This window comes from Lemur catta, chromosome 15, assembly GCF_020740605.2.
Source record: "Lemur catta isolate mLemCat1 chromosome 15, mLemCat1.pri, whole genome shotgun sequence".
In the NCBI taxonomy this organism is placed as follows: domain Eukaryota; kingdom Metazoa; phylum Chordata; class Mammalia; order Primates; family Lemuridae; genus Lemur; species Lemur catta.
In genome coordinates, this window is record NC_059142.1 from 28,720,810 (window position 1) to 28,740,284 (window position 19,475).

Consider the following 19,475-nt stretch of genomic DNA (forward strand, 5'->3'; position numbering starts at 1 on the left):
GATTTCAGCTTCGCCACTAATCTGCATGACCTTGAACTCAACTCTTTGATGCCTCATTTTTCTATCCATAAAGTAGAAATAGCAGCAGTAACCTTACCTCACAGGGCCGTGGAGAGGATGAAAAGAGTTAGCATGCGTAAGGCACTTGGAATAGTGGCTGGCATGTGAGGAAGCAGCAATCAGTGTTATTTATTATCATTATTCTATTATTACCATTATCTTGCCAAGATGAACCAGACAAATGACGTGTTACTCATGCCTGAGGAGCATCATCTTGGATCTTTCCAGCTGGAAGGCAGAGTTGGCTTCCTCATGGAGCCTTTGATGGCAGCCAGGACCGCCCGATATTCGGGCCTCAGGGGCGGAGGTGAATGATGGTGTCCTTAGGACTGAGGCTGAGGGAGCATTTTTTCATGGGAGAAGGACCTTCTCAACCTCCTTTCAAACCTCTTGCCCTAGTCCCTGCCCCACATCTCCCATCGGCCACAGTGTTGAGATAGGAGAGAGAAATATTAAGAAAGAAAAGCTCTTTTTCCCCTCTTCTTTTTTCTTTTTCAGATTTTTAAAGATTAAAAATTGGTTTTGTTTGTTTGTTTAGGAATGGCTTAGCCTTACGGATCTGACTACATGATAGGGGGCGGGTGGTCAGGGAGGAGTTGTGCAGTGCACAGCCTGTACAGCTGCATATGGTGGCCTTGGGAAGGCAGGCGCTGCCCTCAGCCTCACCCCTGCCGGCAGTCCTGCCAGGTGGGCTTGGAAACCAGGTGTCCTGCTTCTCTGCGTGGTTGCAGGGCTTCTTATAGCCCTTCTTCTTCCTGGCAAAGAGCTTTTGGAGTCCTTTTATTAAATCCTCATGATTTACAGACTATGAAGAAGAGAGGAGTCTCCAGAGAAGAGAGGGGCTGACCCAAGGTCACCCAGCAGGGTATGACAGAGTTGTCTGTCTCTCCCCTGTCCCCCCTCTTCCTCCCCTCAGGTCCAGTCCAGCGGCCTCTTTTCTCCAATGGCTGTGCCCGAGGGTTCGCTTTGCCCTTCCTGGCCGGGGGTGGGCACAGGTGTGGCTGCCCGGCAGCTCTGCAGCCTGTGGAGCCGAGCGAGGCTGGCTTTGTTGCCGCCCCAGCAGCTGTGGCCGGCTGGGTCAGGTTTCCATTAAGCCGTTTCCGCGCCTTGGGCAAGAGCAGGAGGCTCAGCATTTAAAGGTCACCCGGCTTTTGAAGCTGCAGCGACATTAATAGCTTGGGAAGAAAACAAGGCTGTGCAGGGGAGGAGGACAAGGCGTCTCTGTCAGGGCTGCCTCCTCCTCCCCGCTGGGCACAGACACACACACACACACCCTTAGAGCCCCTCTCTGTCTCTTGCTCTTCGCCCCCCTCCCTTCCTCTCTGCCCCTTTGGGGGCCTCTTCAGCTCTGAAGCCAAGAAGCTCAGGCAGACTTCCCTGCACCCCACCTCCAGTGCGTCGGAGGTGACAATTGGCCGAGGATGCAGCTGCCCCGGGCCCAGCAGTCTCTCCGTTAACACTGCCATTACCCACTTGAGGTTTCCCGGGACTCAGCCATGGTTACACAAGCCTCCCAGGGTCATATGACCTCATTCTGGCCCCGCTGGCTCTCGCAGCCTGGATTCCTGATGAGACAAAGTGAGCGTGGGCCTGGTCTTCCCATGTGGGACATGCGAGTGCCGGCAGGCGGGCTGTCCCTCGAATGCCAGCTTTAATCACTTGGTAGTGGCTTGCCCAGAGTGCCCTGTCGCAGAGGGTTCTGAGGCTGGGTGGGTCCTGTAGGACAATAATACCTGGATGGATTAGTGATGTCTGCCACAGGGATAGACAGTAGTGGCACGTGTGTCATACATTTGCCATCTGGGGACTAAATGGTTTTGCACCTCTGCGGTCTTGGGTTCTCAGACCCCTGGGGTGATTGGGTGGTTCTTCTCCGGGTTAGTCAGTCCAGAGGTGGGGGCAGGGCACATTCTTGTGTTTCGGGAGAGAAGCCACTCTGTCTGCCCTTTCCCTGGGGCCTGCTGGGCCCTGAGCCCTGGGCCGCCACCTAGTGGCCTAGCCTGGCGGTGCCACTGGGCTGGGCCCAGATCTTAGGCAAGAAGCGAGTCCCCTGTGCAGGCAGGGATCACAGCCATGGCAGATAGATCACAGATCTGGGGTCCACCCCTCGGTGGTTTTCGGAGAAGGAGCCGAGCCTGGGGTGTGCAGAGACAGCGCTGGTCTGAGGCAGTCCCACCCCCTTCCAGAAGAGTGGCCCCCTGGGTGTGGGCAGGAAGGAGCCGGCAGTTGGGACCTCTGGGCTCCCAGCCTCCTCTGGAGGCTTCCTATTCTAAACCCCACCTCCCAGGGTTGGGCCCTGGTGGTCCTGGGGGGCAGAGTGGAAGGTCAAGCCAGATCTGGGAGGGGTCGACCTCCTGCCTCCTCCAGCTGACACTGGCCTGGAAAGGGGACCATCCTGCTATCAGCCCGGTATGCCAGGGAGGAGGCCCTCAGGCCAGGCAGCAGGAGGCTCATGGGACCGTAGCCCTGTAACCGGACCACCTTGGCCTCCGGTCACTTCATCTGGGAAGCAGGACAGTCATGCCTGATATATCTTGTGGGTTTGTTGTGAGGAGCAAATGAGAGTGTAGAAGAGAAAGGGCTCCCACCGTTGTTGAGCAGGAAGGGAAGGGAGGCAAACCCAACGTGGTTGTGCTCCTCCGTCTTTCCTTCCCTCCTTGTCCACTTAACAAATCTCTCTCGGCAGTGCCAGGCGCAGTTGTAGGCACTGGGGACACCGTGGTGAACACAGCAAAGACCCTGTCTCCAGGGCGCTCACCTTCTGGTGCAGAAGGTGGTCAATGACAATTAAATATATAATCTCTGACATCATCTGTTTCGTCAGGACAAAGCCATGTAAAGGGTCAGGGAACAGTGGGGGAGGGGAGGTGCGTGGGTTGCCTCTCTGGTCCCTGCTCAAGGTGACGCTTTGAGGCATAGGCCCTGGACCTTTTCCCAGGCTGTACTCACTCCCTGAGCGATCTTACCCAGTCCCGTGGCTTCAGATGCCATCTGCATACCGAACACTGGCTCCCATATTTCTCTGATGCTCTGACTTCTCCTGAGAATGCTTGTGGAAGTGGAATAATTTTCCTAAGTCACACACAGCCTTGCTAGGGTGACATAGTGAACACAGGACTCTGGCTCCCCAGCTGTCACATCCCCCATGCGGACCCTCCCTGGCCCTGACGGACAGGCCCTCCTAAGGCAGAAGGCTGGCTGGGATGACCTTGGACAAGCCCGGATGAAGCACACCGGGGCGGCTTGCCCACCTCCCTGGGCCAGGCCGGGAGTGACTCAGGCCTTGGCTGCGGACTCACACTAGGAGTGGAGGTTGGCTGTTTGCCGCCCCTGCCAGGCCTGGTTCCCTGTAGCAGGCGGGTGGAGGTCCATTCTGGGCCTGGCTCCCTGGGACCTGGGGGAGGACAGGTGTGGGGCTTCTACTTCCTGGCCCCCAGGTTACCCACAACCATGAGTTCAGGAGAGCCTTTGAGTCAGCCTTCGAGAGGTCTAACGGGCTCAGCAAGTCGATTCACTTCCTTTTTCAGAAGCTGGTCAGGGGTTATCTACCTGTCCTTCCCTGCCAATGCTCAGCAGCTGGGGTTCAGAGAGGTGGTGCGGTCTCCTGAAGGTCACAGAGTCAGCTCTGGGGCACAGCCAACAGACCTCTCCTCGTGCTGTCTGGGTCACGTTTCTTTCCTCTGCTGAAATGTCCTCCAGGCTATGCCAGTGTCCTGAACCTGGGGCACACATGGCTGACTTTCTCAGGCTCCTTGGCTCTTAGCCCTGCAAGCCTTAATTGGGATTTTTGGCTCTTAGGAAATTGGTTCCTAATTCTGGCCTCTCTATATACCGGCTGTGTGACTTTGGGCAAGTTACCGACCTTCTCTGAACCGGTTCCCACAGCCATAAAATGGACACAACACCTATCTCATGGAGTTGTAATAAAGATGAAATGCAAAAGTGCCTAGGACAAGCTCGTAAACCTGTCTGTCGCCTGCTTGCCTTAATGCTTTCACATGTTTTAAACTGCTTTTCATTTGAGCAGGGCTGGTCACAGAGGGCAGCTGGTGTGGACAACTCTAACCCTGAGGACAATCCTCCCTGCTCCCAGCCTCTCTAGCCACACCTCAGCCTTGGCCTCAGACTGCCCTTGAGCTTAGCGAGGGGGAGAGGAGAGGAGTCCTTTGAGAATTGGGGTCCTCACAGCCCCGCCTGGTGCTAATATGGGCAGCCTGGCTTTGGGGGTCCCTGAGTCCTTGTAGAGTCCTACAGAAATGGTATCGCAGTAGACCGAATTCTGTTTCCCCCCGTGTCCCATTCCTGTTTCTGAGCCACTTTCTCCTCATCCACAGAACCGTCCTCTGATGGAAAAGTCTAGGCTTTGCCTTTACTCACTGTGTGTCCCCGGGCAACTCCCTCCTAGTCTTGGATCTCGGTCTCTTCATCTGTGCTTGGGGTGGGGTTTGGGGCTGGGTTTTCACATGTCATGACCCACACACAAAAGGAGATTTGGAGATGTTTCGAGGCTTTCACCTGGGGTGAATGGAAGAGGCTGCTTGAGCTGTGGTGTCCCCAGCTGCCCAGGCCAGCCAGGCCCTCCCCCAGGCTGTGAGGATCAGTATTTTCTTCTGGGGGGCTGAAGGAATCGTAGGGGTTAATATCCAGATGCTGGGGAAGACGCCCCTGGGATCCCCCCACCCTGGGGGGCAGTGTGGCCAGTTTACCCACTGCCCTTGGCTCCGCACCAGCCTCTGGGCAGTGACAACAAGAATGCAGCCAGCCACGTTCCAGGCACTGTGCTGAGGATTATCTTGTTTTATTCCCACTGAAGCCCCATAGGGGTACGCACAGCTGAGGGCACTGGGCCACAGAGAGGAGAGGAGACTTGCCCGGGGTCCCACAGCTGGGGAGTGGTGGAGCAGAATGGCAGCCTGGGTCTGAACTGGTGCACACCCACTGTGCTTCTCAACACTCGGGCCCAGAACCTAAGGAGCCTGTCCAGAGGGCTGTTAATGGGGAAAATATAGGCCCTGCCATCTTCCTTTTTCCTACCCTCGGGTGGGCCAGGCCCTGGCATCTTTCTGCAAGGGATTGGCTTTGACAAAGTGAGAGCCAGGTCCCTCCATCTCTCTTACTAAAGTATCAGGCAGGGAGATGGTGGCTTTACTCCAGACGGCCATAGCACAAGTCACTGACCCTTGTGTGTGATGACACTGTAGCCGCAGACAACAGCCCAGGGCACTGGCTTCCGAGGCCTTCTGGGCCTGAGGTCTGTGTTAGAGGCCACAAGGCAGGTCCCCAGAGCCCAGGCAAAGGCAGCTGTCAGGGTGGAGCCCCGTGTTGGAGGGCATTTTGGCAGAGCCAGAGCGGCATCCTCCAACCTTCTGATAGATGGGGGTTGGCGGGAGGTGTGGGTGTCGGGGGCTGGGGTGTCTAAAGCCAGCTGGGAGAAGCCATGTCATACTTGGCTGTCTTCCTGCGTTCATTCTCATAACGAGATTCTTGGACTGATCATTTGAGGTCATCCCTCTGTGTCTCCTTGTGTAATGGCTTTGGCCTGTCTGGGCTCTGACTGGCTCATCTGGGAAGAGATGGGGTACAGGGAGTTGGATGATAAATCATGCTTCACTCAGTCAACAGAATACTACTCGGGCACTAAATATGATGAAGTAGACCTATATGTTCTGACATGGGAAGATGGCCACAATATATTATTAAGTGGAAAACACTAGCTGCATAGAATTTATGGTTTGACCACATTTAACACATTAACTGCCATGTGAGTTATATTTAACTCACGCTAGTTTTGAGCCCGGGGGAAAAGCAAAACCTGGGCAAAATCCTGCAGTTGGTTCATGAAGATCTTACTTGTCGATGTTCTTATTGTTACAATTAATATTGACAAATTAATTCTAAAAAGGTGGATTAAATGAATAGAAATCAATATATTTTGTTTTTCCTTAAAGTAGAAAGGATCGTTTGTTTTTCAAAGTTTTTATTCTATTTTCATAATAAAACACTGTGGCCCCAAGGGAAACATTTTTTTTTTCTAGGGTGGCAGTCAATGTGTTAAACAAAATAAATTCATACATATGGTAGCATATGCAAAGAAAAAATATCTAGATGTAGACACAGCAGAGTGCGAACATGTTTTCTCAAGGGTGGGAGAGGACGATCACATTGATTTGCTCACAGGGACGTTTCTGTATCAGCTGTTAAGACTGTGACCCCAAGTCTCGGAAATGGGAAAACAAGTTTGCACCTGTTTCATCAAACTTAAGAATATCCTTTGATGGAACAGTCCCTGAAAATAAAGCTGCTACTTTTCTACAATTAACAAAATTACTTTAAATCTAGGAGTAAGCTCGAGAAAGTCAGAACTAGATGTTTTTAGACACATTCCGCTCAGTTGTCTGCACCAACAGAAACGCAACCTTGGCAGTCATTTACGTGCCTGCTTCTGAGTGGGCCGGATGGTTTTCTGTTGCAGATTTAAGTCCCTAATTGTGCTTGATTCTTATTCTTGTCTATACATGTTCTCAGGCACACTGTGCTGACACTGGGGTCTGGGGAACTGGGTTTGGTGGGAATAAGAACAGAACTTATGATGTACGTGGTTTCTCAAGACATCTTTGAGAAGAAACTTCCAGGGCGTTTTTTTTTTAATGTGTAAAGATCCCGAGTGCTCCATAAAAACAAATGTGTTTCTGATATAAATAAAACATGTCAACCTGCCATTGGGGTGAGGACAATGAAGTCCAGGGATTGACAGTGACCTGGAGCCTCTCTGCTTCTCTCAGTTGGGCTGGCTGGGGCTTCTCAGGGGGGAGTGGACAGAGTTTTCGGGCCTGACATGAGTTCTCCAAGAGTGGGAACTGGGCTTCTTCCCCTATCAGCTTGAGGCTCCCGAAGGATGGAAACCACGTTTCCTCTCTCAGGTTGGAAGCTCCTTGTGGCACTGGGGTGTCCTGTTTCTCAGCACTGCTGCCCCCCGGATTCAGTGGCGCTCTGCAGAAGGTGGATGCCCTGGTCGTGGGACCTTAATGTGAGGCAGTGATTTAGGAAGATGAGGGAATCAGAGACTGTATGGGACTGGAGACCAGAGAGGCAGGACATCTGTACAGAGCCCCTCCTGCCCCATTCAGGTCTTCAGGGGTCCTTGGCAGTACATGTAGAGACCAGGGACTCAGGGGCCATATGTCCCAGATTCAAATCCCAGCTTTTCCATTTCCTCAGTTCTATGCCTCAGTTATTCCATCTGTAAAATGGGGATGAGTTAGCCTATATAGAGCACTTAGGATGGTACCTGGCTTAGAAGAAGCCTTTGCTAACTGGAGGCGCTCGCGTGTTAGTGTAGAACTGTGAGCTGCTTAATTGCAACTGGAGAGAAAGCAAAAAGAAGCAGGTCTCCTCTGGGCGTGGTCGGGGTCGCCCCTCCCTGCCCTCATTTCTTAATAGCCCTGGGCTGCCACCTTGAGCGCATGTTTATTTGCCCCCTACCCTGACTCTGTCTTTCTGGGTTTCAGGTGGGACCGTCGGAGGAGCGGGCGCCAGGATGCCCCGGGGGTGCGGGTGACCGGCTGGCCAGCCCCAGCACCGCCCAGGCCCACATGCCGCCGCTCCGCGAGGACTGCTCCCCGAGGGCCGCTCGGGGCCCCGAGCACGTTGTGTCCTGACAAGGAGCCCCCAGCAGCCCGTTCCCACCCGGCCCCCTTGGGGGCGGAGGCGCCGCAGGAGTGAGCTTCCCAGCCCGCGGAGCAAGCAAGCGGCCGACGGTGGAGGGACCCCGGGGAACGGGCTTTGCGGCCGGCTGGAAACATTTTCCCCAAGCGGTTCCGCAAAATGACCAGCCTGTTCCGTCGGAGCAGCAGCGGCAGCGGCGGGGGCGGCACGGCCGGGGCGCGTGGGACCGGGGCCGGGGGCGGCGCGGCCGCAGCCCCGCAGGAGCTCAACAACAGCCGGCCGGCCCGCCAGGTGCGCCGCCTCGAGTTCAACCAGGCCATGGACGACTTCAAGACCATGTTCCCCAACATGGATTACGACATCATCGAGTGCGTGCTGCGCGCCAACAGCGGCGCCGTGGACGCCACCATCGACCAGCTGCTGCAGATGAACCTGGAGGGGGGTGGCGGCAGCGTCTACGAGGACAGCTCCGACTCTGAGGACAGCATCCCCCCGGAGGTAGGGCGCGGTCCGATAATTCACCACCAGCTCCAGCCACCGTTTGGACCTCTTAGAGCGGTGGTCCCCAACCTTTTTGGCACTAGGGACTGCTTTCATGGAAGACAGTTTTTCCACGGACGGGGGTGGCCTGGGGTGCGGGGAGGAGCCCAGACGGTGATGCCAGCTATGCGTAAATACGAGGCTCGCCCTCCGCCACTTACCTCCTGCTGTGCAGCCCCGGGTTCCTAAGTTTCATATAGGCAATTTGTCCAAGACCCGGGTTAGAGGTGGGGGTGGTGGAGCTCTGCAGCCTAGTCCCTAACAGGCCATGAACTTACGTTGTCCACGGCCTGGGGGTTGGGGACTGCAGTCTTAGAGGACCTGGGTTAGTCCCATCTGGGTTCTACCTAGCAAGTGCCTTACTTTCCCTGGGGCAATGTACCACCAGTCAGCTGCCTTTTATGGATAGAAATCACACCGTCATTCAACAAACCCTGAGCACCCACCCACTCAGAGGTGTGTCAGGCATGTTACCTCTGAGTCAGGGGTCATCAGAATCAAGGTGCTTGTAAAAAATGCAGATGCCTGGGCCCCACTCCAACATACAGAATCCTACTTCCAGGCCTGGAGTCCTCTAGTGTGTATTTTTCAAGAAAGTCTCTTGAACCTCTGAGGGTCCACCTTGGCCAAGTCAGACAATGTTTATGTTCTCCCGGAGCTCCCAGTCCAGTGTGGACTAGAGGCAAGAGTCAGGCTCTGGCAGCCCAGAGTGGTAAGTGCTGCGGTGGGAGACCTGGAAGCCACAGAGAGGAGGGGGGCTTCCCAGAGGAAGGGATGGCTGAGCTGAGACCCGAAGGGAGAGTGGAGCCAGGGAAAGGGTGTGCAGGCAAGGGGAACAGCTCATGCAAAGGCTCAGAGGTGAAACGGCACATGCCTGGTTAGGGGACTGTCAGGGTCCCAGGGTGGGAGGAGACCAGCGAGGATGGTGAGGCCCTGTCGCTGAGAAAAACACTGGGGCTGTATCCGGAGAGCACAGGGAGCCATGGAAGCGGGTGAAAGTTCAGACTTGCCAGTTAAATCCCTCTGACCACAGAGCAATGGAGATGGTAGTGAGCCATCTCCCAGTGGTTCTGCTTTCACTGCTGTCTCTCCAGGGAAGTGGGTGGGGAGAGGGGACCGCCACACTGCCACACCGCATCAAGGCCCATCTGCTGGTCCTTCCCAGCCTCACCCAAGAGTTCAGTGCACAGCTGGCCCCCCAGTCTCCGCAGAGCCTGCGGTGCTCAGCAAGCCACACAGAGTCTGTCAGTGAGAGGGTTGCTGCCTGCTGGGGCGTCTGTGACATGCAGCCACGGACGAGACAAGGGCCCAGCAGATGAACCTGTACCAGGCACCATCTTAAGAGCTTCACATGTATCATCTCTTCTAATTCCCACAAACTTTATGACGTGGTGTTATTATTACCCTCGTTTACAGTGAGAAAACCTAGACCCAGATATGGCCTCAGAGCCCTTCTCAACACAGCCCTGCAGTCACTCTGCATTAATCAGTCACCCTGCAGGGCGAGGCCTCCTTGCTCTCCCTCCCTTAGTGGCTGCTGCTGGGACTTCTGTCTCCCAGTGGAGGGGAAGCCCTGTGGGCAAAGACATCTGGCGCATCCCTGTGTCACCTGCAGCACCCAGGACAGTCCAGGCACATGGGAGGCACTCAGGGAATGTGGAATGAATAAATACTGCTGCTGTCTTTGCACAGCAGGCTATTGCCCCTCTCCTTTGGTCTGCCTGGTTTAGCCAGTGGAGAGAGTACAGGAAAACCCAGATCCTCTTTGTGGAAAGGAGGGATGAGAGAGAGGGAGAGAGTTGACCCCTTGAACAACGAGGGAGTTAAGGTCACTGATCCTTCTTGCAGCCAAAAATCTGCATATGACTTTTGACTCCCTAAAAACTTAACTACTAATAGCCTCCTGTTGGCCAGAAGCCATACGGTTGATTAACACATATTTTGTATGTTATATGTATTAAATACTGTATTACTAAATAAAGTACGCTGAAGAAAAGAAAATGTTATTAAGAAAACCATAAGGGAGAGAAAACATATTTACTAGTCACTAAGTGGAAGTGGATCCTCAAAAAGTCTTCATCCTCAGCATCTGCACGTTGCATAGACTGAGGAGGAGGAGGAGGAGGAGGAAGAAGAGGGGTTGGCCTTGCTGTGTTGGGGTGGCAGAGGCAGAAGAAAATCCACGTGTCAGTGGACCCGAGTAGTTCAAACCCATGTTGTCCGAGGGTCCACTGTACATCCTGCAAAGTGTGAGCTGGAAAGAAAGTTCTCTGCAAGCTCTGGCCCTCTCTGCATCTCATTTGTTCTGATGGTCTGGCAGGTAGGATAATGCTTCCTCCTTCGTCCGCGGCCCCCACAGCACTGAGCCCCCGCAAGCCGTCACCACCGCCTAGGTAGGCCTGCTCTGTGTGTGCGCTTCTGTTTTTCTAAGAATCTTGCTTTCCAAATCGAGCCTCTTCCAGCACCCCTCCCCTCCCTTGGCGGTTTCCCCAACCCCCCACCTTTGGAGCTCTGCCTGGGTGCATTGGCAGGCAGTTCCTGAGCCAGCGGAAAGTGCTTCGGAAAATTTATGAGCAGCAGCTGGAAGGACAATAACTGCTGACTGGAGAAAGCCCCCTCTCGGGGGCTGATGGATGGGGGGCTGGCCTGAGGGGTATCCTTGCCACAGAGAAATACCTCCTGGCAGATAAATGGCCTAGACCCTGCCCCCTGGAGCACCTGGCAGGCATCCATCACCCACAATGAGTTAAGCCAGGAGGCTATAGAGCCGAAAACTTCAGCACCTTTAGAGCCAGAAGAACAAGCTCTTTGTGGCTGGTGGGGGTGGGAGGAGAGGGACAGGGGAGGTGGCTGGGGTCACTCTCCCTGGGACTTGGGACCTGCCCTTTTGGAGCTTGCCTGGCCAGCCGCCTGCCTCCCCTGTGTTTCCCCAGTTGCTGCCCCAGGAGGCTGCCTCGAGGAGCAGGAAAGGGCCTCCTGGTGTGGCCGGGGAGGCTTGACCACCCTGAGTGGGGGGGTGACTGCCGCTGGCCGTGCTCAGCAGAAACCCCAGGCAGCTTCCTTCTGGAAGTAGTTCCTACTGAGCTCTCCTCACCCACTCACCCACTCACTCGGGCCAACCTCAGAGGGAACAGGCCAGGCAGCCAATGAGGCTGGCTGCTGTTGGCCTCAAGGCCCCAGCCTGGAACCCTGGCCCTCAGAGCAAGAGGGGTCATGGAAACAGGCTGGGGGACAGCATCAAGTCCTCTGTAGGCACCAGGTACTTGCTGAGCCACCCTCCTGCGCTGAGCACCAGAGATTCACCAGTGAACAGGAGCAGAGCCTCCAGTGTTCTCCCTTTTTTTTTTCTTTCTTGTGGAAATTTGGGATAAACAGAGCAGTGGCCCCACAAGCAGCTACATTCTTTTTCTCCTGCAAAAGCATCTGTTTAAATACTTTCTGCCTCAAAGGAAAAAAATGTTAGTGCATTCCAGGGCGGGAGGCCTCCTTGGGTCGGGCTGGCTATGTGTGCACAGAGCATTGCAGCGTGTGCGTGTGCGTGTACACGAGTGCTTACTTGGGCAGGCTCACCCACCCACCAGGGTGTCCCTGCGAGGCTCTGTGTGTGCTGGGCACGGCTGGCCTCAGAGCAGAGAGTGCCAGTGCAGCCAGGCCCAGCCCAGACTCGCAGAGGTGGAAGCAGTGGCAGCTTTAGCAGTGACTTCTGCAAACTCACTTGGCGTCTGGGGCCTCGGGCCGATTCACAGCCTCTGAGCCCTTCCCATGTTCTTTGGTCTTGGAGGAGATGGGAACAGAGCTACAGGAGAGGACAGGAGGCTAAGATGGAGGCCAGGTTGGCATGTGTGGCTGCCTCCTGCCCCAGACTCCTCCGTGTACCTCTGGGGAAGGGTCCAGGTCAGTCCACGTAGCAGGAACCCCAGCCTTTGCCCGGCCTGTGGCCTTTCCCTGCCCCTCTTCCTGGCTCCTGGCTGAAGAGAGGAGTCCAGGAGAAAGAGCGGCCGTCCTGGTCCGTCCCCTTGCCACTATCTGCCCGGAGGGTCCAACCTGGTGCGTAGTCGTTGCACCCGAAGCGGGGCACCCTTGTAGTCCAAGTTGAAGACTCACTTCTAAGAAGTGTGTGGCTTTTGCCATGTCACTTAGCCTAGGCCTCAGTTTCCTCATTTATAAAAATGGGGTTAATGATCCATATCTTACCGTGCCAGGTCGTTTGAGGTCAAGATGAGATAGCATATGTGAAAGTACTTGGAGAGAGGGTATGAATGATGTTATCATCAAAGAACAGCTCATGCACAGGAGGGCGTGTGAATCACAGTGCACAGCTCAGTGAAGTTTCACGGCGTAACACAAACCACATCATCTGCACCAGAAGGAGAAATGCTCTCGGTGGCGCCTGGAGCCCCCAGGCACCCCTTCCCATCCCTGCCCACCCCACACAGGGCACCCTGCTCTGCCTCCATTGCTGTGTGTTTGTTTCTCCCGTTTCTGAACCTTACTTGGATGGATAATGCTGCTGTGAACGTTCTTTTGGGGACATGCACTTTCACGTCCCTCGAGTATGCTGGAATTGCGGGGTCAGAGCTAGCCGAGTGTTTAGCGTTAGTAGGGAAGGCCAAACAGTTTGCCAAAGTGGTGGTTGTATCAGTTTACACTCCCACCAGCTCGGCACAGAGTTCCCTCATTACACATCCTCGCCCACACTTGGGTTTGTCTGAATGTTATTTAAATTTGAGGAAGGATTATTAATATATTTTTTTCTTTGTTGTCTCTGATTTAGATCTTGGAAAGGACTCTGGAACCTGATAGCTCCGATGAAGAGCCCCCGCCTGTGTACTCCCCACCAGCCTACCACATGCACATGTTTGACCGGCCTTACCCTCTGGCTCCCCCCACGCCACCTCCCCGGTGAGAATCCAGCTTGTCCCCTGAGCACAGGGTAGCAGGGAAGGAGACCAGGGATTGGGGTTGTATACAAACACAGCAGGAAGCTTGGCTGGACCCCTCAGTGTATTATTCTACCAAGAATAGGCTTCCACTGCAGTAAGAAACATTTTAGCTAGATACCAGAAGGAACTTGCAAAGTGTAAGGTTTGCAAGAGCAAACATTTACTAAATTCCTACTGTAGGCTAGGTGGTCCCTAGGGGACACAGAGTAAAGTAAGGCTCAGCCTCTGCTTTCAGGAGCTTATAGTCAAGGGAGATGCCAGAGTAGGAATGACAAACACATGGAATGTTTGCTGACACTTCCCATCCCAAGCCTATGGCAAACATTGCTAATCAATCACTGTGCTCCTTCCTGCTCAGTCAAGATGGAACCTCAGCATCCTCCTCAACACAGCACTCCCAGGCAGTCACCAGTGATTGAGGGAGGGCTGTTTGCCATTCTTGGACTAAGGATGTTGTGGGGATTTTTAAGCAATGGGACCAAGTCTCTTTTAGGGGGATAGTTTGATAACTAGAGGCAGGGGAGTAGACTGCAAGGTCCCTGGAAACTTCTTCCAGTTCAGAGACTATAATTTGGAAGCTTAAAATGAAGCTGGTTGCCAACAGGGTCCCATGGGTCTCTGAAATGCTTGTTTTTTTGGGCTCCATGTTTGTATTGGGGCTGCTGGGAGCCAAGGTGTTGCCTCTTTGTCCTGGAACTGCTGCTCCTTAGAATGACTCAGGCCTGGGCTGGGGAGGGGTGAGGGAGGTGATGGGACAGGACAGTTGCCCCAGTGGAGGCCTTGGGGGATCTGGGGAGCCCCCGAGCAGTGGTGGTGGAGAACTCTGCCATCCGACAGGTATAGCTCCCACTTACGAAGCACCCTCAGTGCCAGCAACTGAGCAGGCTTTTTACCTACACCGTCACATTGAAAGCAGAGGTGGGCACTGTTGTCACCATCCCCATTGCACAGATGAGGAAACTGAGCCTCGGGAGGTCCCATGACTTCCCCAAGACTAAGAGCTGGAATTTGAATCCAGGTCATTGTGACTTCAAGGCTAATCACTCTTCTCTGCTGTGTCCTGTCACCTCCCTAATGAGGAAAATCTCCCTAATTGCAGCTTAGGGAGCCGACAGAATCCTAGAAGGCTACTGGGCAGGGGGGAGTGTGGTGTTTTGAGTCAGGGACAGGAGCACAGCCAGGGTCTTTATCACAAGTGCTGCCAGGAGATGGCAGGTGATACTGGGGTGGGTCTGGGTGAGACCTAGGTAGGACTTGCACCCTGGATGGGTCACAGAGCCCAGGGCTAAATGATTTTCCTTTGACATTTTTTTTAATATCCCAAGATTCTTTTGCAAAAATGTTCAGTTTCTGTTAGGCAGAGTGGTTCTGCCTATTTTTCAGAAGGGAAAACTGAGGCTGTAAGAGAGGGAATCCGTGTGTGTGTGTGTGTGTGTGTGTGTGTGTGTGTGTGTGTGTGTGTTCTTTATAGAGACAGTGTCTCTGCCTCACTGTGTTGCCCAGCGTGGACTTGAACCTCTGGGCTCAAGTCATCCTCCCATCTCAGCCTCCCGAGTAGTGGGGTCTACAGGTGCATGCCACCGTGCCCAGCTAAGAATCCCAATATAAACATGGCAAGAGTATCCTGGCCACATCCTCCCTCTTACTCTGACTGGGTGTTCATCCTGAAGCGGGTAGGGTAGGGCCGGGGGGCAGGGGCAGTGCAGCCCAGTGATGGGAGCCCCACTTGGAGGGAAGGTGACCTCAGCACTAGACTGGGGCTCAGGAGGCCTTCTTCAGACTCTGTGGACTTTGGGCAGGTTACTGCCCTTGCCTGGGGTTCAGGGGCCTGGCTGAGGAAACGAAGGCTGGGCTGGGCTGGGGGTGCAGGCACTGAGAACAGCTTGAGTGGCTGAGTCCGCAAGAAGCAGCCTGCTCTCGTCAACCCCTTCCTGCGGCTGCCTAACTTCTGATTCTTCAGGTGCCTCTGCTCTGTGGCCTTTGGCTTATTACTTAACCTCTCTGAGCTTCGTTTGCCTCCTCTGAAATGGGAATACTAATTTCCACCTCAGCACAGTTATGAGGATTGAGTGAAATGCTGAGTGCTGAGGACTTAGCACAGTGCCACGTCTGGACAGACCTATAATCTGGGGTTTACTGCTCCTTCCTGTCCCCCGCTGCACTGGCTGGCCTCAGAGTTCAACACTGAGACCAGCGGTGAGGCTTCCCCCAGAGGCCAATGTTCAGAAGAGACACGTGTCCCTCTGCCCTAAGATGGCTCTGCTAGGCCCACGTCTACCCCCAGGCCACCTCCAGGGCCTCGTCCAGTCTCTCCATCCAGGACATTCATTTCCAGCATTTGTCGAGTCACTGAGATGGGCAGGTGCTGAGCCATGTGTGTGACGCAGCGATGAGCACAGCACCGCCTCGTCCCCTCCACTCCCCGCAGGGAGATCAGTCTCGGGAAGCTGTGGACACAGGGGTGGGAAAGCCTGCCTGGGAGAACTGATGTCCAAGCTGTGACCTGAAGGCCACACTGGCATTAGTCTGGAAAGGCAGAGGACAGGAAGGCATTCAGGCAAAGGAAACAGCACGTGCATGGCAGGGAAGAGGGGACCATCTTCGGAATTCCTCAAAGCATCTAAAGGCTGAGTGAGGCTGGGGGGGCAGGCAGACCGTGGGGACCTTGTGGCCTTCACACCAGCGGAGAGTACTGAAGAGGTTTAGGCTGGAGAGTGACATGGCCAGGTTAGTGTTTCGGGAGTCTCCCTCTGGCTGCCAAGGGAGGCCAAAGTTGAGTGGGGCAGCGGTCTGGCCTCCTTCTGCCACCTCCAGTCACTGGGGTGCCCGGGAGCCTGCAGATGGGGCAGAGTCTGGGTGTTGCCCTGCGGGGGCACAGAGAGGCAGGCCCGTCCCCGGGGAGCGTGCTTGGAACGCCAGGATCCCTGGGCTCAGATTTTGCCTGGGTGATCTGTGTGCCCTGGGGACAGGACTTGAACCCTTGTGGACCTCCGTGTCCAGTCTACCAAAAATCCTGCCTGAACGCCCTCTGAAATCCTTCTCTGTCAGGTCCGATGTTCAGTGGGTAAACCGGGGGTCTGATGGGGCCTGAAGTCCTAGTTTTGGGGTCTAGGGGTGGAGTTTTGGCCAGAGACCCGCCCCAGCCTTCTCTCTCCTTCCCCTCCCCCAGCCTGTCCTTCCCTCCGTCTGTCTGAAAGACTGTCTCGGAAACCCAGGGGAGCTCTCCGCATAGGCCGCCTGCTGTTTTTCCGTTGAAATTACAGCCTTGGAAGTTTTTTATTTGCCTCTCAGCTCATTGCTGACATTCCTTTCCCACCACAATGGAGTGGCTGGGCTGCCTGCGCTTGGAGCCCTCGTCTGGCTCTCGCGGCTGCGGGCTGACCTCAGCTCCACCGGTGCCAGGGCCCGGGCGGGCCGGGGGACCGCGGGCCCTGCAGCCAGGGAACTTCAGCCGAGACCCCTCGCCCCTCCTTAGGTGTCTCAGTGGCTAGAGGGGTCCGAGTGCAACTCCGGGGCTCTCCCTCTGCCGCTTCCCAGAGTGGCTCCGAGGTGTGGTTAAGTTGGGGGTGGGCACCCATGTCCCAGATAAAGACCCAGAGACCCCAGGAGGGGCAATGCCGCCGGGGAGGATTTCTCCCCACTGTGGCTGGCGGTGGCCTGCGAGTCCCTGGGAGATGGGGCATCCTCTCCCCTGCCTCTCAGGCCTTTGGAGAAAAACGAAGCCTCCAGCAGTGACAGAAGGTGGCAGAGTGATGGAGAAAGAAATCTGGCCCGGGCCTGGGAGCGCCAGGCCGTTGCCTCTCCCGTGTCGGTGCAGCAGGAGGGCGGCCGAGGCGTGCGGGAGTTCCCTTGGCTCCGGTCTGCGGCGCTGAGCTCCCACCAGGCGCCGAGCAGCTGGTTATCCCGTCTGCTGCCGCCCCCGCCCCTTCCCCTCTCCCCCGCCCGGCCACCGCCCAAAATAGAAAAGGAAAGGAAGTTATTTCCAGCGTCAGCGGCAGCCCGGAAAAGCTCCCCTCCAGTGAGGGGGCGGGCGGGATTCCTGGAGCTGGAGACCAAATCAAAGCCAGGCCCGAGAGTGAGCACGGCCCCCGTCGTGGGCCCTGAGCTGCCTCCTCAGTGTGTCACTTCCCTGATTCAGCAGAACACGTGTCCTGCGGTTGCCACGCTGCAGGCCACCGAGGAGCTGCGGGGAGTTCCTGGCGGGGCTCCAGGCGGCCCTCGGGCGGCCGGGCCGGAGCCTGGGGGTCAGGCAGGGCGTGTGCCGCCCCCTGCCCCCTCTCCACCGGGGGCCTAGCTGTTGGCCTCTGCCCCGCACCTGGCCTGGGAACCTGGCCTAGGAAGAGCGCCTCCCCAGCGCCCTCCGGACGGAACGAGATCCCTTCCACGCTCACGTCTCCCTACGCCTTTCCAGAACACTGTTCGAGATAGCCTCATGAGGGGCTCCCAAGCACTTTGGCAGGGAGGTATTAATAGTAGTTTCTAGATGAGGAAACTGGGCCCCAGAGGAACACGGTCTCACCCAGCATGGTCTCAACCGGCTGGCTGGTGGCTGAGCCAGAACTGGAGCCGGGATCCATGTTACTCTACGGCTCCTGGCGTCCTTCCCCATGTGCTCCCTCCCCAGCAGAGCAACGTGCAGGTGCGCTGTGCTGTTGGTGCCCTGTGTATCTGTTCATTTGGGCCATACCTGTTACTCAGCAGCCGTGAGCTCTGCACCGTGCTAGGTGCTAGGGACATAGGAATGAAAGGACAGGATCCCTGCTGTCCTTAGGGGAACTCATAAACATCCATGTCTAAATCCGCAACGTTCCACATTAGCACCATGAGCAGAGCTCTCCGGGTCTAGAGACCTGCGAGGGCTGTGGGTGATGGGAGGGCAGTGACCGTCACTGCCGGGGCTGGGAGTTAGCTGAGCTGATGGAGAAGAGTCTCCAGTGATGAGACAGGGCGATGGGCCTCTGGTCTGGAGGCAGTGGAGGACACGGGAAGCTCTGAGCAGGGTCCACCTGCCTGAGGACCTGGTGTGGGGGTCCTCCTGCCCCAGGAGACCTGAGGTTGGGCTTGACTACTCCCTCCCACCCCACAGGATCGACGCGCTGGGCTCCGGACCTCCTCAGAGCCAGAGGCGCTATCGGAACTGGAACCCACCACTGCTGGGCAACCTCCCCGATGACTTTCTCCGCATCCTGCCCCAGCAGCTGGACAGCATACAGGTGCCGGGGGCTGCCCCCACCTCCCACCCCCACCTGCACGTCCAGCAGCAATCTTTGCCCACACAGTGTGTGCCAGCCAGTTTCACTTCCTGATTTGGGGCTGAGCTATTTCTGTTGCCCTGGGTTTACAGGGAAAGAACGCTGAACCGAACGCCTCACTTCCGGTCGGCCAGGAGGTTTCCTGTTCTGCCCAGGGAAGGTGGCAGCCTGGGGCGGTTCTCTCCTGCAGGGGCACCTCAGGCTGGAGGGAGGTGGGCATGGGGCAGCCAGTGGCAGAGGGCCAAGGTACTGCCTTCCATCCCTTGGGAAGGGGCCAAGGCAGCCCCCCCCACGCTGGCCTGCGCCCGAGGGGCCCCTGCAGGGGTGACAGTCTCACCCTATAGGCAGCTGGTACAGGGAGGGTTGAGTTGAGTTTGGGAATCCACGTGGGGGCTAGTGAGCAGTTTGCAAATCCCTTCTCAGGACTATTCAGGGTGTAGACGAAGACACGAGGTGGTCCACAGTGGGGAGGGAAAATAGTTTTTATGTCCTTGCTGCTTCCCCAGCAGAGAGGGCTGTTCCGTGGGATTTTGGCTGCCCCAGTAGGAGGTGTGGGCCTTAGGGTGGGGCTAGAGGATCCTGGGAAAGGGCATGTGTACACCAGATGTACCTGGATGTTTGTGCAACAGGTGCCCTGTGAGTAGGTGTTCAACATGCTCGCTCCCCCCTTCAGGGTAACCCGGGGGGCCCCAAGCCTGTGAGCAGAGAGGGAGGCCCCCCTGCCACGGCTGGGCCTGGGCCCCCAGACCAGGAGAGCCGCTGGAAGCAGTACCTGGAGGACGAGAGGATCGCGCTCTTCCTGCAGAACGAGGAGTTCATGAAGGAGTTGCAGCGCAACCGCGACTTCCTCCTGGCCCTGGAGAGAGGTGGGCTCTGGGCGGGGTGGGGGGGCGCGCTGGGGCCGCTTCTCCATGGCTAGAGAAGGGAGTTGGTGCTGGCCTGGGCCTTGAAATTCAGAGAGCACTGAGCTGGAGGCCAAGGGTGCCCCTTGGCAAAGGGTGACAGGGATAATAGA

The 19,475-nt window shown here is 56.0% G+C and overlaps 1 protein-coding gene across 2 annotated transcripts in view; it reads left to right on the plus strand.

The window, feature by feature from the left end:
- Positions 1 to 19,475, plus strand: part of CUEDC1 (CUE domain containing 1) — a 77,671-nt gene that overhangs the window by 49,206 nt on the left and 8,990 nt on the right. The window contains exons 2-5 of one of the 2 annotated variants that reach the window (XM_045525684.1): positions 7,569 to 8,223; positions 13,040 to 13,167; positions 18,295 to 18,421; positions 19,134 to 19,326. In XM_045525684.1, coding sequence (XP_045381640.1) covers positions 7,885 to 8,223; positions 13,040 to 13,167; positions 18,295 to 18,421; positions 19,134 to 19,326 — 787 coding nt within the window. In that variant the 5' untranslated portion in view covers positions 7,569 to 7,884. Of the gene's footprint in view, positions 1 to 7,568; positions 8,224 to 13,039; positions 13,168 to 18,294; positions 18,422 to 18,552; positions 18,707 to 19,133; positions 19,327 to 19,475 lie in introns of those variants that run through there. The other variant, XM_045525686.1, reaches the window with a different exon arrangement.